The sequence below is a fragment of the Bubalus bubalis genome, chromosome 12, assembly GCF_019923935.1.
Source record: "Bubalus bubalis isolate 160015118507 breed Murrah chromosome 12, NDDB_SH_1, whole genome shotgun sequence".
NCBI classification, from domain to species: domain Eukaryota; kingdom Metazoa; phylum Chordata; class Mammalia; order Artiodactyla; family Bovidae; genus Bubalus; species Bubalus bubalis.
In genome coordinates this window covers 93420115-93434235 of record NC_059168.1, presented here as the reverse complement: position 1 = coordinate 93434235, position 14121 = coordinate 93420115, and the positions used below count along the sequence as shown (strand labels likewise).

Genomic DNA, 14121 nt, shown 5'->3' with positions numbered 1-14121 from the left:
GGAGGCTGAGAAGATGGGTTCGCTAGAGGGTCCCTCTGACCCTTACTCCTGCTTTCTCCCCTTCATTTTAGATAGTATGTTTCTGGGTAAGATTTCATTCAAAAAAAAAAAAAAAAGAGTTGTGGTTTGCGGTTTGGTTTTCTAAAGCCAGTGGTCCAAAGACCTTTAAGTTTTCTTTTAGATATAAAATGGCATAGGACAGCAGTTCTAGGATCAGGTGGTGGCCAACTCAATAGTGGGAACTGGAAGGGCCCATGGATAATCCAGCCCTAGGACTGCTGTAGCCTGCGAGTTCTTTCACTGAGGCTGCTGAACTCGGGATCTGGGTTCTATAGGACCCAGTTAAAATGCACCTGAAGGGCTTGAGCAGCAGAAGTGCTTGCTCTGACTCTGCTATGGACTAACTCACCGTCTTTGAGCCTCCATTTCCTCATCTGTAAAGTGGCTATAAGAATACCGATGCTTGGACTTCCCTGGTGGTCCCGTGGTTAAGAATCCTCCTGCCAATGCAGGGGACACCGGTTCGATCCCTGGTCCAGAAAGATCCCACATGTCAGTGATCAACGAAGCCCGTGTGACACAACTACGAAGCCCACGCTCTAGAGCCTGTGCTCCGCAGCAAGAGAAGCCACTGCAGTGAGAAGCCAGAGCTCTGCGGTGAAGAAGAGCCCCTGCTCACCACAACTGGAGAAAGCTGGCATGCAGCAACGAAGACCAAGCACAGCCAAAGCAAGGGAAGAAAATAAAAAACCCCTAGAATTAAAAAAAATATGTGTAGTGCTGACATATGATAAAAACTTAAAAAAAAAAACCTCTTCCATCTGCACCAATGCCTACCCTGTCCCTTCTCTGTCTTGCTTAAGTTAATTTATCTATTTACACTGCATGCCTACTGCCTTCTCCTACTACAGAATGCCAGGGGGAGCTGAACAGGCAGGATCATAGCAAACAAGTACAAGAACAAAGGGTAAGAAAAATGGACAGCTTCTAAGTGCTCATAAACATAAAAAATACACTCATTTATTCATCTCAGATGCCCAGAGTACTTCCTCTGTGCCAAACTGGGTTCACTGGGTGAGGTCAGCCCTTGACACACGGGTCTGTGAATTTTAGCCTCTGTCCCAGACAGATAAGAAGTCAGTTTTTTGAGAAAACATGGTGATGTGATGGAAAACAAAGTCCCAATCCCCACCCCCACCCCCCAAGCAAGATCTGGGTAGCATGGCCTTCCATATAGCTTTAAGCCCAAATACAACAAAAAATGGTAGAATGCCCCCTACATGCCTGGAAGTGACTGTTAGAAGAGGGCATGGTATTGCTGAAAGGGCCTAGGTTTTGACACCTAAAAATGGTGTAAACTTGGGAAAGTCAAATCTCCTACTCTGAGCCCCAGTTTCTTCATCTGTGAAACTGGGTCATAAACATCTGCTTCACTGGTCGTTGTGGCGTAACGTCAGGTCAGGCAAGGACCTGCGCTACAGTAGCACTCAGAAAGGGATCACCTTTATTATGGTTTTGGAAAAAGCACAGAGCTGATGATGGCAATCACGAGTGTTGCCGTGGGCGATGCAGTCCGCCCTTGGTGGGGTCCAGGCCTCAGGAGTCACCCCCTGAGATCCGTCGTTGAGTGAAAAGGTCTCTGAGTGCCCCCTGCACATCACGGTTCCGGAGGCTATAGATGACCGGGTTCAGCATGGGCGTGACCACGGTGTACATGACGGTGGCCACACGGCCCTGCTCGGCCTCATACCGGGACGTGGGCCGGAAGTAGACTGCGATGACTGTCCCGTAGAAGAGGCCCACCATGGCCAGGTGGGAGCCACAGGTGGACACAGCCCGGAGCCTCCCGGCGGCTGACGGCAGCCGGATCACCACAGCTGCAATGGCCCCGTAGGAGGCGAGGATGAGCAGGAAGGGAGTGACCACCACTGCGGCGCCCTCGGTGAAGATGAGCAGCTGGATGTGCCGGGTGTCAGAGCAGGAGAGCCTTAAGAGAGGCTGGTGGTCACAGAAGAAGTGGGGCACTTGGTGGGAGGCACAGAAGGACAGGCGGGCCATAAGCAGGATATGCAGTAGGGAGTGGATGTGGGACACGAGCCACGCTGTCCCCACCAGGGCTGTGCACATGGCCCGGGACATCCTCGTGGCATAGTGGAGGGGGTGCCGGATGGCTACGTAGCGGTCATAGGCCATGGCAGCCAGGAGGCAGCTGTCAGTTACACCCAGGGCAAAGAAGAAGTACATCTGGGTCAGACAGCCAGCCGGGGAGATGGAGCGGTTGTGGGCCAGCAGGTTGACCAGCATCTTAGGTACCGTGACGGAGGTAAAGCAGAGGTCAGCAAAGGACAGGTGGGCCAGCAGGAAGTACATGGGAGTGTGAAGGGCTGGACTGGCTCGGATGGCGGCCACGATGAGTCCATTACCCAGGATGCCCGCCACATAGAGGACCAAGAAGAGCACGAAAAGAGGTCGCTGCTGGCTGGGATTTGTTGTTAGTCCCAGTAGGATGAATGGGCTTCCTTCTGAAGACTCATTGGCAGCATCCATGGCTAGGCTGCTTCTTCACCTGGAACCCCAGGGGTTTCATTCCATTGCTGAGTCATCTCCTCAGTGTCAAAGGTAAAGGGTGAAGGGCCATTGAGTTGCTCAAGGCTTTCTGGCCACGAGGAAAGTCATGACAGCCCTGTGGCTACACACAGATGTGACTGTGAGCAATTTCCCTCCTCTCCAGGTCTTAGGTTCTCCATCTGTAGAGTAAGGGAGCTGAATCAGGTGAACTTGAAAACCGCTTCCAACTTGAATACATTGTGATTTGCAGCAAAAACAGAACAAAAATATTGCCCAGGATGTGGACCAAAGAAGGAAGAAACACAAAAGGAAAGATGAGAGAGAGGATCAAAACCAGGGAGAGATTTGACCAATGGGTATTTATTTTGGGGAAAGTCAGAGTGGACAAGAAAACCAAGATGGAAGCGAGGAACTTATCTAAGAAATAAAATTCCAAACATGAAGGGCATATATGTATTGAAATGAATATAAATCGATAGCACCTGAATGCAAACATGATGTTTTAGAGCACTAAGGATCAAGAGAAGAACCCATCCCTCCCAAGGGCAGGGATGTAAGGATCTGATGATGTTGCTGCTGCTGCTGCTGCTAAGTCGTTTCAGTCGTGTCTGACTCTGCGCGACCCCATAGATGGCAGCCCACCAGGCTCCTCCATCCCTGGGATTCTCCAGGCAAGAATACTGGAGTGGGTTGCCATTTCCTTCTCCAATGCATGCATGCATGCTAAGTCGCTTCAGTCGTGTCTGACTCTGTGCGACCCTATGGACAGCAGCCCACTAGGCTCCTCTGTCCACAGGATTCTCTAGGCTAGAATACCTGTGGTGGATTCATTTTGATATTTGGCAAAACTAATACAATTATGTAAAGTTTAAAAATAAAATAAAATTAAAAAAAAAAAAGAAAAAAGAATACTGGAGTGGGTAGCCATTTCCTTCTCCACTGATGATGTTGAGATATCCAGACTGCCATCCACTGTGTCCTCAATAGTAGGTGATGGGACACAGCTGAGCAATATCATTAAATTCTGAAGAAAAAAGATTTTGAACCTAGGATGCTAGCTTAACTTCATGCATGTGCGTGCTCAGCCCTGTCCGACTCTTTGTGACCCTGTGGACTGTAGTCTGCCACGCTTCTCTGTCCATGGGATTCTCCAGGCAAGAATATTGGAGTGGGTTGCCATTCCCTTCTCCACGGGATCTTCCCGACCCAGGGATTGAACCCGAGTCTCTACACTTTTAATCAAGAGTGAGAAAAGAAGAAAGAAAATATGAGACTTGCAAAAAAAAAGAACCAAAGAATCTAAATGATTCCCAGTATTCCTAGAAAACTCTTCCCATGAAATCAAACACATACAGCATCAAGAAAATGCACAGCCCTTTATGGGAAACTTGTGCAGATAGGTGGATACACCTATCAGATGCAGAGACTTGACTCTTAAGGACAGAGACATTTCAATGCTTCCATTTTTTTTCCTGTCTGAATCTCACTGCAGAAATCTTGGATGATTCTCCAAGAAGGGTCTTAAAAGGAGAGGGGTTTTAGGACAGGTTTCCTGAAGGCTATGTTGAGACCAGCTCTGCATCCTTATCCATTAAAAGAAAATAAAGACCCTACCTACTCTATTGTCTTCCTTTTTCTCCTCCACTGAATAAGAAGAATCTTTTGGCTTTGGATTCCTGGAGAACATTGGTTTTTTCCCCCTCAATTATGTCCCACCTTCCACAAAGGTAAGAGGATCAAGGTGAGTGGAAAGGATGGAGAGGGGAAGCCTGCTTATGAAATGGCTTTTTCGGAAACTGGAACTACTTAAACTTGGGAACTGACCCAAGTTTAAGCTACCCAGTCTATTCTTCCCAGGTATTCTGTGAAGGAAGGCTGAGCTATGCATGCGTGTGTGCTAAGTCGCTTCAGTTGTTTCCAACTCTTTGCCACCCCAGGGACTGTAGTCCGCCAGGCTCCTCTGTCCATGGGATTCTCCAGGCAAGAATACTGGAGTGGGTTGTCATGCCCTCCTCCAGGGGATCTTCCTGACCCAGAGATAGAATCCATGCCTCTTACGACTCCTGCATTGGCAGATGGGTTCTTTACCACTAGCTCCACCTGGGAAGCCCTCTAACCTGAGTTTAAGTGGGTCTCAATAAGCATTCAAATACACTGAGCTGTTGGCAGAAACATTAGTCTATAATTACAAACACACTGGTGCAGGCATGCAGGTATGTTTGGCCTCTAGTTATGCTCTGCAAACACATAGGCATGACCGATCATGTACAGAAATGTGGACACAGACATCTAAGTAAGAGACGAGTGTAACCACAAGATCCATAGACGCAGATCATCCTAAACGTAAACTGAGGGTCCAGTGCAATCACAAAATAGTGCTGAGGCCAGAGGGTGACGCTCATTCACAGCCTCCTGTTCATGGAGGCTGCTGGTACCACACACAGCTCCAGGACCCATGCTGCCCATTCATGCTTTCACTGACCGAGTGGTCTGTGTCAGTTCTCCACCACTGTCTGTCCACGCCTCCTGGTCACCCCTCATCACACAGTCACATCTTCTGCTTCCAGCCCTAGAGGCCCAGGGCCTTGCAGCTTCCCACTCAAGTCTCCTGCTGGGCACAGCAGAGATGTGCCACCCTAGAGGGGCATGTTCACCTACACACCGCTTCCCCTCCCCCAACGATGACACGGTGGGGCAGCGATGGTAACGCACAGTCTCAGTCTCACACCAACAGCACCTGTTCTCACAGTCACACGAACAGCTCATGCCCCCAGCCAAGCTCAAGAGGACAGAGGCGCTTGCTCTCCAGCCTGGCCCTTGCCCCAGTTGTACCGTCTGGCTTCGCCACATCACAGGAGGAGCAGCAGCGGGGACCAGGTGTAGCCCGACGCTGAAGGGTCTGGGGAGGGAGTTACTGGCCACACTTAGGAGGTTTGGGGCCTTGGAAGTACCTTAGCTTCTCCCAGAGAAAACACCCTTCCCCTGGGCCCCCTCCCTGGGGCGAGAGGCAGCTCAGCTCTGGGGCTTGTTTTCCTTCCTCTCTGGGGCCCAATTTGACTGGGGAAAGGGTTGTTGGTGCCACCTCTAACTCGGGGGACCCCAGGAGTCCTGTGCATGGTGAAGCTGCTGCTCCCCGGTCCTTGTCTTGTGGGGTCCAGAGCCCCAAGCCTGGGGTTTGCAGCAGCAGCTTCTGGAGCTACATGTCTTGTCCTCTGAGCTGTTGCTGGGGCTTCTTGTAGGAAGTGTAGGAGTGTGGGAGCATTGTGCCTCTGGGGACTGCGGCAGTTGTACACCTGAGTGACTGTGACGTGTGTGTGTGTGTAGGATTGCATGCCTGTGTGTGGACAGAGTGACCAGGTCTCTGTCAAATGAAACGTGTCCATGAGCTTGAGTGTGTGTCTGCATGTCCACTGTACATGTGTCTGCGGAGGGCAGTGACACCTGAGAGTGTTTCTTGGTGCATAAAGGCTTCTGATAGGGAACTGGCTCTGTGTTGGAGGGGGCATGTGTTTCTGTGTGTGTTTGTAGCCTTCCAGATGGGGATGGCTTTGCATGACCCAGCACTGGAACAACCATGAAGGGTTGTACCTTTTGAACACAGCATCTTCCATGGTTCCCTACTACCTATTGAATAAAGTCCAAATTCTCCTGCCTGATATCCAGCCTGTGAGGCATCCTTCCCATCCCCAGATCTTCAGTCTTCAGACTTCTCTCAACCTATTTTCCAACAACCCATCTCTAGTCAGTTAAACCGGTCTCCTAGAGTCTCCTGTGCATGCAGAGCTTGTGTTAGCTCTGTGCCCTGTGTGCGCCCGTTTTCCCCCATTGAATGTCCCTTTCCCTCAATTCCCACCCATGCTGCAGGGCCCAGCTGGTTTTGTGCAGTAGGTGCCCTAATCAGTCTTCCCCACCCCAAACCTGCTTTTGTCCTAATTGCTTGTCTTAGTAGATGGTGTTGAAGAAAGTTTAAAAGGAAATATCAATATTTGATCAGAAATGGGGAACTTTCCTGGGCATCACACTTTAGGAACGAGGATCTGACTGTATTTCAACCTTTATCCCCCAGGTTGGGCTCTGTTATTGTCTTCCAATGCCGTCCCTTCCCTCTTGTTTCTTTTCTTTTTTTTAAAAAAAATATTTAATTAATTAATTTGGTTGTGCTGGGTCTTCACTGCTGTGCGCAGGCTTTCTCTAGTTGTGGTACATGGACGTCTCATTGCAGTGGCTTCTGTACTAGTGGAGCACAGACTCTAGGGCACACAGGTTTCAGTAGTTGCTGCACATGGGCTCAACAACTGCGACTCTCAGGCTCCAGAGCTCAGGCTCGGTAGATGTGGCACACGGGCTTAGTTGCTTTGTGGCATGTGGGATCTTCACAGATCAGGGATCAAACTGGTGTCCCATGCATTGCAAGGTGGATTCTTAACTACTGGATCATCAGGGAAACCCATTATTTTTTTATCTATCAAGTTAGCCCAGCATAGCAGTCTGAAACTTCATGTTTCCTCCAGTGGATGTATAGGATTGATGTGATTATCATATCTGGCTGTTCCAAGGATGCTAAAAATGTGGAAGGACCCGTGGACATCCTGTACAGCCAAGATGATGGAAGGGCTGTATGCCTCTGGAAACTTTCCCTTAATCGTGGTGGGAATGGTATGTCATGAGAGCCCCTCAAAGAAGAAAAGACCACAGAGGATGTCTCTGAGTATAAACCACTGAGCTGGGGGCAAACCTTCTATTCTCATTCCCACAGGTGCCAACTCTTCTGACAATGTCCCCAACCATTGTCATGGCATGTGAGTTGTCATGGTGATAGGAGGCAAGAACTGGGAAAGGATTATAAAACCTTGTGGTAGGAGAAGGGGCTTTAATTCATTTAAGCCTTTGTCAAATTGTGCTAAGTTTAGGCTATTGTGCTCTCTGCTCTCAACAGATGGGGTCATCAGGAAGTAGGGTGATCAGCCATCCTGGTTTGTCCAGGACAGAAGAGGTGGACATGAGATTTAAAGTTTTAAAATCTAGGACAGTTCTGGGAAAATCAGGACAAGTTGGTGACCCTGTCAGGAAACCTATAAAATTCTCTATGGTTTGAGGAGACAGTATAGTTCACATCTCTCTTTCTCCATTAGTCTGGGGCCTCCAAGAAGACTAGAGTTACTAAGGAGAGACCTGGTTCTGGTAACAGGGGGCATCACCTCCCCAGGGAGCTGGGATGAACCTCCAGCCTTCCTGCAGTCTAAGTTCCAGCAGCTGATTTCTCCTTGAAAGGAAGTTGGAGTGCTGAGACCAGCCCCTGGCTGAAGCCCAAGGAACACACTCCATGGGGCGCCTATATGGGGGCACCAATGAGGCATTGCTTGAACCACCCCGGCCTCATCTCAACCATTATCAGGGAGGACTGGAAAGAGGAACAGACAGGAGCTGACATCTACTCTGGCCAGGCTCCATCTCTCCTTGGAAGCACCTACTATAACTTCTGGGGTCCACTCCTGTCCTGCTCCTGCATAGAGGGGCTTCCCAGCAGAATGCAGTGCCTTGGGCCTTGCTCATGTGTAACTTAATTAGATAAAGAAAATCTGTCAAAACTATAAACTCTGGGTAGATAAAAATCTCAAGAGTGATGGATCTGAAGGACCCAGAATGACCTAAGGCTTGGAGCACTGTGGTTGCCTTTGCCCAAGAGGTAATGTCATTCCCTTTCCTAACCCCAACTCTGTCTCTAGATGTTATAGTCTTAACACAAAGCAGTCTACCATACCTGACCATGTGCATATCTAAGCAAGCTCATAACTCTCAATGAAACTTAAATCCACCAATAGTTAGCTCCTATTCTTATGTTTTGAGGAACATTATCCATTTCCATAACCCTAAATATATATCAAATTGAAGTCACCCAAACATGTCAGTTTGATACTCAAAATACCCTTCTTCTTGTGCATAATTCTCATCTAGTTCTGAACCTAGGCTAACTGTAATAACAACTAGATTGTGACTTAAACTTGTCACAAACATTATTTACATGCCAGCTTAACTTAAATCTAACAGAGCTCTAACACAAACTAAGCTCTAACCCAAATTTAATCTACCAGTAAGAATAAAACCTGAATTCTAATCTTAAGTAGTCTTTCCCTGTAACACTAGCAATAAAATAGTTTTAATATTTCTTTTTTAAAAACTGAAGTATAGTTTATTTACAATGTTATGGTAGTTTCAGGTGTACAGCAAAGTGATTCAGTCGTTAATTAATTGTTAGTTGCTCAGTCATGTCCAACTCTTTGCTACCCCATGGACTATAGCCTGCCAGGCTTCTCTGTCCATGGAATTCTCCAGACAAGAATACTTTTGCAGATTCTTTCCCTTTATAGGTTATAAGAAAAATATTTTTAAACTTCTCTATTTTACTTAGCTTATTTTTTTGCTACACCACACAGCATGTGGGATCTTTAGTTCCCCAAATCAGGGATCGAATCCGTGCCCCATACAGTGGAAGCACGGAAGTCCCTCTTACAAAATAGTAAGTATAGTTCCTGAGCTCCTTGTTGGTGCTCTGTTTTATATACAGCAGTGTGTGTATGTTAGTTCTAATATTTCTAAGAAGAGCTCAAATTTATTTGAACCCTGACTCCTATATTTTCCCCAAATCTACTATTCATTACAATCAATCCAAATTGAACAATTTACATAATTTTAATTCAGTCCTAAATTTGTCCAGTTGCTTTTAAATTCTGAACCTAACTCTGGCTTTACCCTAACTCTAACTTTAGTCTTAGCCATAACGGGAATCCTAACCCTATTCTAACCATAACCATAATTCTGACCCTTTCCTAATCTCTGTCACAGCCCTGAAGTAACATAATCTTGGTCTAATTTTCACACAACTGTGGGATTTTAGGAATGAGATCATGTGTATTCTCAGTTATCCTGAGAGATGGAATATGCGGCTTCATAGGGAAAGATATTTGCCTACCCAGATTCTATCCCAGTCTTTGGCATAAGTGGGTTCTGAAGTTGCTCTCTTGGGCTCAAAGTGAGCAGTGTAACTCACTGGTCACAAAGGACGTTAGAAAAGCAAGGCTCTAGAACACTTGCGGCCAGCACAGCCCTTATCTGGTGTTTCTGGGTATAAGCCTCTTGGAAATTCAAGTGGCAAATAAACCTAGTTACTGCATCTGGTAACATGCTTTGAACATGGAGGAGCCTAAGGCAAACTCAACGGCAAATTCACTTGATCTTGGTTCTGGCTGGGTCTAGAGTACCTCAGGTTCCTGTCTCCTGTCTGTAAACCTCAGTTTCTCCCCTTTCTTCCACCTCAAACAAGGACAAGGGACACTCAGCTCGTGCCAGGGGCCGGAAATAGCCCACCTCATCCCTCCAGAGTCAGTCCTAACGCCAGCCTGCAGCCCTTTCACTGGTGCCTCCGCCGTGGACTGCAGCATCGGCTCCAAGTCCTTCTGAGCGCCTCCTTGACCTCTTTGTTGCGGAGGCTGTAGATGAGTGGGTTGAGAGCTGGGATGACAAGGGTGTAGAACACGGAGGCCATCTTGTCCGTGTCCAGGGCGTAGCTGGAGCTGGGACGCAGGTACATGAAGATGAGTGTCCCGTACAGCATGGCCACAGCCGTGAGGTGGGAGCCACAGGTCGAGGCTGCTCGCCACCGGCTCTCGGCCGAGCGCATGCGGATCACAGCGCCGGCAATGAACCCGTAGGACACGGCGATGGCCGACACGGTGGCTGGCTGGATGAAGCCACAGACGGCGAAGAGGAGGAGTTCATTGAGACTGGTGTCGTTGCAGGAGATGGCCAGCAGGGGGGGAATATCGCAGAAGAAGCTGTTCACCTCCCGGGAGCCGCAGAAGCTCAGGCGGAAGGTGAAGGTCGTGTGGACCACGGCGCTCACTGCCCCGCCCAGGCCGGAGGCTCCCAGCAAGACCAGGCACAGACGCCTGGACATGGCCGTGGTGTAGAGAAGAGGGTTTCCGATGGCCACGTAGCGGTCATAGGCCATGGCTGCCAGCAGGCAACACTCGGCATCGGCCAGCCCTGTGAACAGGAACATTTGGAGGACACAGGCTGCGTAAGGGATGCTGGCGCGAGGCAACAGCTGGTCCACAAGCATCTTGGGGCCGATGGCTGAGGAATAGCAGGCATCTAGCAGGGAGAGGTTGGCCAGGAAGAAGTACATGGGTGTGTGAAGCTGGGCGTCTATGTGGATCAGTAGCACCATGCCTGCGTTTCCCAGCAAGCTCACCAGGTAGACGGGCAGGAAGATGAGAAAGAGGGTCAGGCGCAGGTCCCAGCGGTCTGTGATGCCCAGGAGGATGAACTCAGCAGGGGCACCCCAGGCCCAGGTGAAGTTCTCAGGTGTCATTTTGCAGGACAGAGTCTGAGGAGAGACAAAGCAGGAGGGAGGTGAGGAAAAGGTCAGGATCATGACCAGCCAGAACGCACTTTGTACTGGGAACAGATTTGGGTGAGTCCTAACTGTGTAATAAAAGTGTGATGTGTGTGGACAAACCACAGCACTTCTCAAAACCTGTGTTTAAAAGAATCCTTCAATTAAAAATATGTAAAATTTTAAAATTTATATAAAGAGGTAATTTTAAAATTATCTCTTTAGTGCTAAGTCCCTGCCACTTCCCAGGTAGCTCAGCTGTAAAGAACCTGTTTGCCAATACAGGAGACTTAAGTGATGAGGGTTCAATCTCTGGGTAGGGATGATCCCTGGAGGAGGGCATGGCAACCCACTCCAGTATTCTTGCCTGGAGAATGCCATGGACAGAGGAGCCTGGCTGGCTAGAGTCCATAGGATCGCAAAGAGATGGACATGACTTGAAGCAACTTACCACAAACACGCTACTACTTAACCTCCGTGAGAATGGGACTCTTGCCTGGCTTACTCAATTTTGAATCCACAGTACTGAGAACATAGCTGGGCACATAATAATTGCTCAATAAATAAAGTCACACTTCATTTTATTGCACTTTATCATGCTTCACAGATGGTGGTTTTTTGTTTTTAAACAAACTGAAGCTTTTAGCACAGTTTTTCCAACAGCATTTGCTCACTTTGTGTCCCTGTGTCACATTCTGGTGATTCTCACAATATTTCAGATTTTTCATGATGATTATAGGTGTTATGATGATCTGTGATTAGAGATCTTGGATGTTACTACTATGATTCACTGAAGGCTTAGGTGATGGGTATCATTTTTTAGCAATAAAATGTTTTAAAATTAAGGTATGTACATTGCTTTGTTAGACATAATGCTATTGCACACTTAATAGACTACAGTATAGTGTAAACATAACTTTTATATGCCCTGGGAAACCAAAACTTTGGGGTGATTTGCTTTATTTCTATATCTTTGCTATATTATTGTGCTTGTCTGCGACCAAACCCACAGTATCTATGAAGTATGCCTGAATTTATTAAATGCATGGATGATGAATAGGATCATAGTTAGTGTCTGGACAAGGATTGAAAACTCCGTGACTCTATATGCATTTTCCTCTCCAGTTTCCCAAGGAGAAAAAGAGGCAGTGAAATGGGCACAGTTTCCTGATCCAAAGGGTAGCTAGCTAGGTTTGCTGAGAGGACGTCCTTCCATTGGAGTAAAACCTGGGACAGGAGAGTGCAGCAGTGGCTGGCATCTGGGGGAGACGACAGGGAGTGGAAAGAATAGAAGACTTGAATATATTCCAGGGCTGGACTCTTCACCACCCTGAGCCTCAGTTTTCTCTATGTGTAATGAGGAAAAAATGCTGCAAGGATTCAATGGAATAAAGCATGTAAAACATCTCACACAAAGCCTGGCATATGGCAGATATTTACTGAAGGATCAGTTTATTGATACCTAGCCCTGAAATTGGAAGGAAGTAACTTCAAGGCAACCGGAAGTAGTGTAGTTTCCAGAAAATATACTGTTTACACTCCTGTGCCTTTTCATGTGTTCCTTTTGCTAAGAACCCATTTCCAGTTTTTGTGTTTGACCAAAACTATCTCGTATGTAAAGCCTTCTCTCCTGACTCACATGACTCAGAGGAAACTGTACGTCTCCCTGCTTTGTGCTGGCTGCACTGGGGCTTGCATCCATCACAGCGCATCACTATTCTATTCCATGCATTTTTGTTTTATTTTTATAGAACTTTTAATGATATGGAAAAAGCACATGATATAATAATGTTACATGGAAAAAGTTCAAAGATGTTAAAACACAAATTAATCTGAAAGCCAAAAAGCTACTGTATGTTCTTTTTGTGTGTCTGTCTCTCCTGGGCTTTGAGCACCTTGATTCAATATTCATTCAACAAACATTTATTAGTCCTACTATGTGCTCAGTATGACTCTGTGATTAATTTTTGTACCTCCAGGGTCTGGTACGTAATAAGTGTTCAATAAATACCAGTTGAATGTCTAAAACAGTGAAAAGAATATGAATTTTATCAGCATACAGACTTGGTTTTAAGTCTGGCTTCCACACTTTCTGGTGTGCAATTTTGGGCAAGTCACTTCACCTCTCTCAGACTGTTTTTTCATAAAGTACATGTAATACCTCTCTTGAAGGGTTCTGAGAGGCAATAAATGTGCTGGTGTAAATGTAAACTGAGAAAATTGGAAGACCCACAAATATGCACACTTTAGTGTCTTAGTCTGCTTGGGCTGCTGTAACAAAGTACCATAGACTGGGTAGCTTAAGCAACAGATACTTATTTCTTATAATTCTGGAGGCTGAGAAGTCCAAGATCAGGGTGCCAGCATGGTTGGATTCTGGTGAAGGCCCACTTTTAGAATCGCTGATGGCTGTGTTCTTTTGACATGTGGTGTTGGAGAAGACTCTTGAGAGTCCCTTGGACTGCAAGGAGATCCAACCAGTCCATCCTAAAGAAAATCAGTCCTGAATATTCATTGGAAGGACTGATGTTGAAACTGAAACTCCAATACTTTGGCCACCTGATGTGCAGAGCTGACTCATTGGAAAAGACCACGATGCTGGGAAAGATTGAAGGTGGGAGGAGAAGGGGATGACAGAGGAAGAGATGGTTGGATGGCATCATTGACTCAATGGGCATGAGTTTGAGTGAACTCTGGAAGCGGGTGATGGACAGGAAGGCCTGGCGTGCTGCAGTCCATGGGGTCACAGAGTCGAACATGACTAAGCAACTGAACTGAACTGTGTTCTTATTTTATCCTCATATAGTGGAGTGAGAGAGATAGCAGATTATCTAATCTTTTCTTATAAGGGCATTAATTCCATCATGAGAACCCTACCCTTAGGACTTGATCTAAACCTAGTTGCCTTTCAAAGACCCCACTTCCAAATACCATTCCATTCAGGATTAGGATTTCAACTTATAAATTTTGAAGGGACACAAGCATTCAGTCCATGACAGCTAGTAGTAATTCCACTTCTTAGTGTTTTAAAAACTCTCACATATGTACACAAGGAGACATGCCCAAGGGTGCATGTTCTCCTGGGCTATTTGCACTAGACTAACATTAGCCAAACCTAAATGTTAATAGGCTCATGGAGTTTAAAAAGGAATAGATTT

The 14121-nt window shown here is 46.9% G+C and overlaps 2 protein-coding genes across 2 annotated transcripts; both read right to left on the bottom strand.

The window, feature by feature from the left end:
- Nucleotides 1-1596: 1596 nt before the first annotated feature.
- On the bottom strand, nt 1597-2813 carry LOC102401153 (olfactory receptor 1K1). The gene has a single exon (XM_006049879.3). The coding sequence runs from the start codon at nt 2545-2547 to the stop codon at nt 1597-1599; it is 951 nt and encodes a 316-aa protein (XP_006049941.2). The 5' UTR covers nt 2548-2813.
- A 7163-nt stretch (nt 2814-9976) lies between these two features.
- LOC123327541 (olfactory receptor 5C1) lies at nt 9977-11066 on the bottom strand. Its single transcript, XM_044926713.2, has one exon. The coding sequence runs from the start codon at nt 11000-11002 to the stop codon at nt 9977-9979; it is 1026 nt and encodes a 341-aa protein (XP_044782648.2). The 5' UTR covers nt 11003-11066.
- Between the last annotated feature and the right edge of the window lie 3055 nt (nt 11067-14121).

What these genes read in the sequence shown, in the direction of transcription:
- LOC123327541 (XM_044926713.2), bottom strand. Translation starts at nt 11,002, where the DNA reads ATGATCCTGACCTTTTCCTCACCTCCCTCCTGCTTTGTCTCTCCTCAG.
- LOC102401153 (XM_006049879.3), bottom strand. Translation starts at nt 2,547, where the DNA reads ATGGATGCTGCCAATGAGTCTTCAGAAGGAAGCCCATTCATCCTACTG.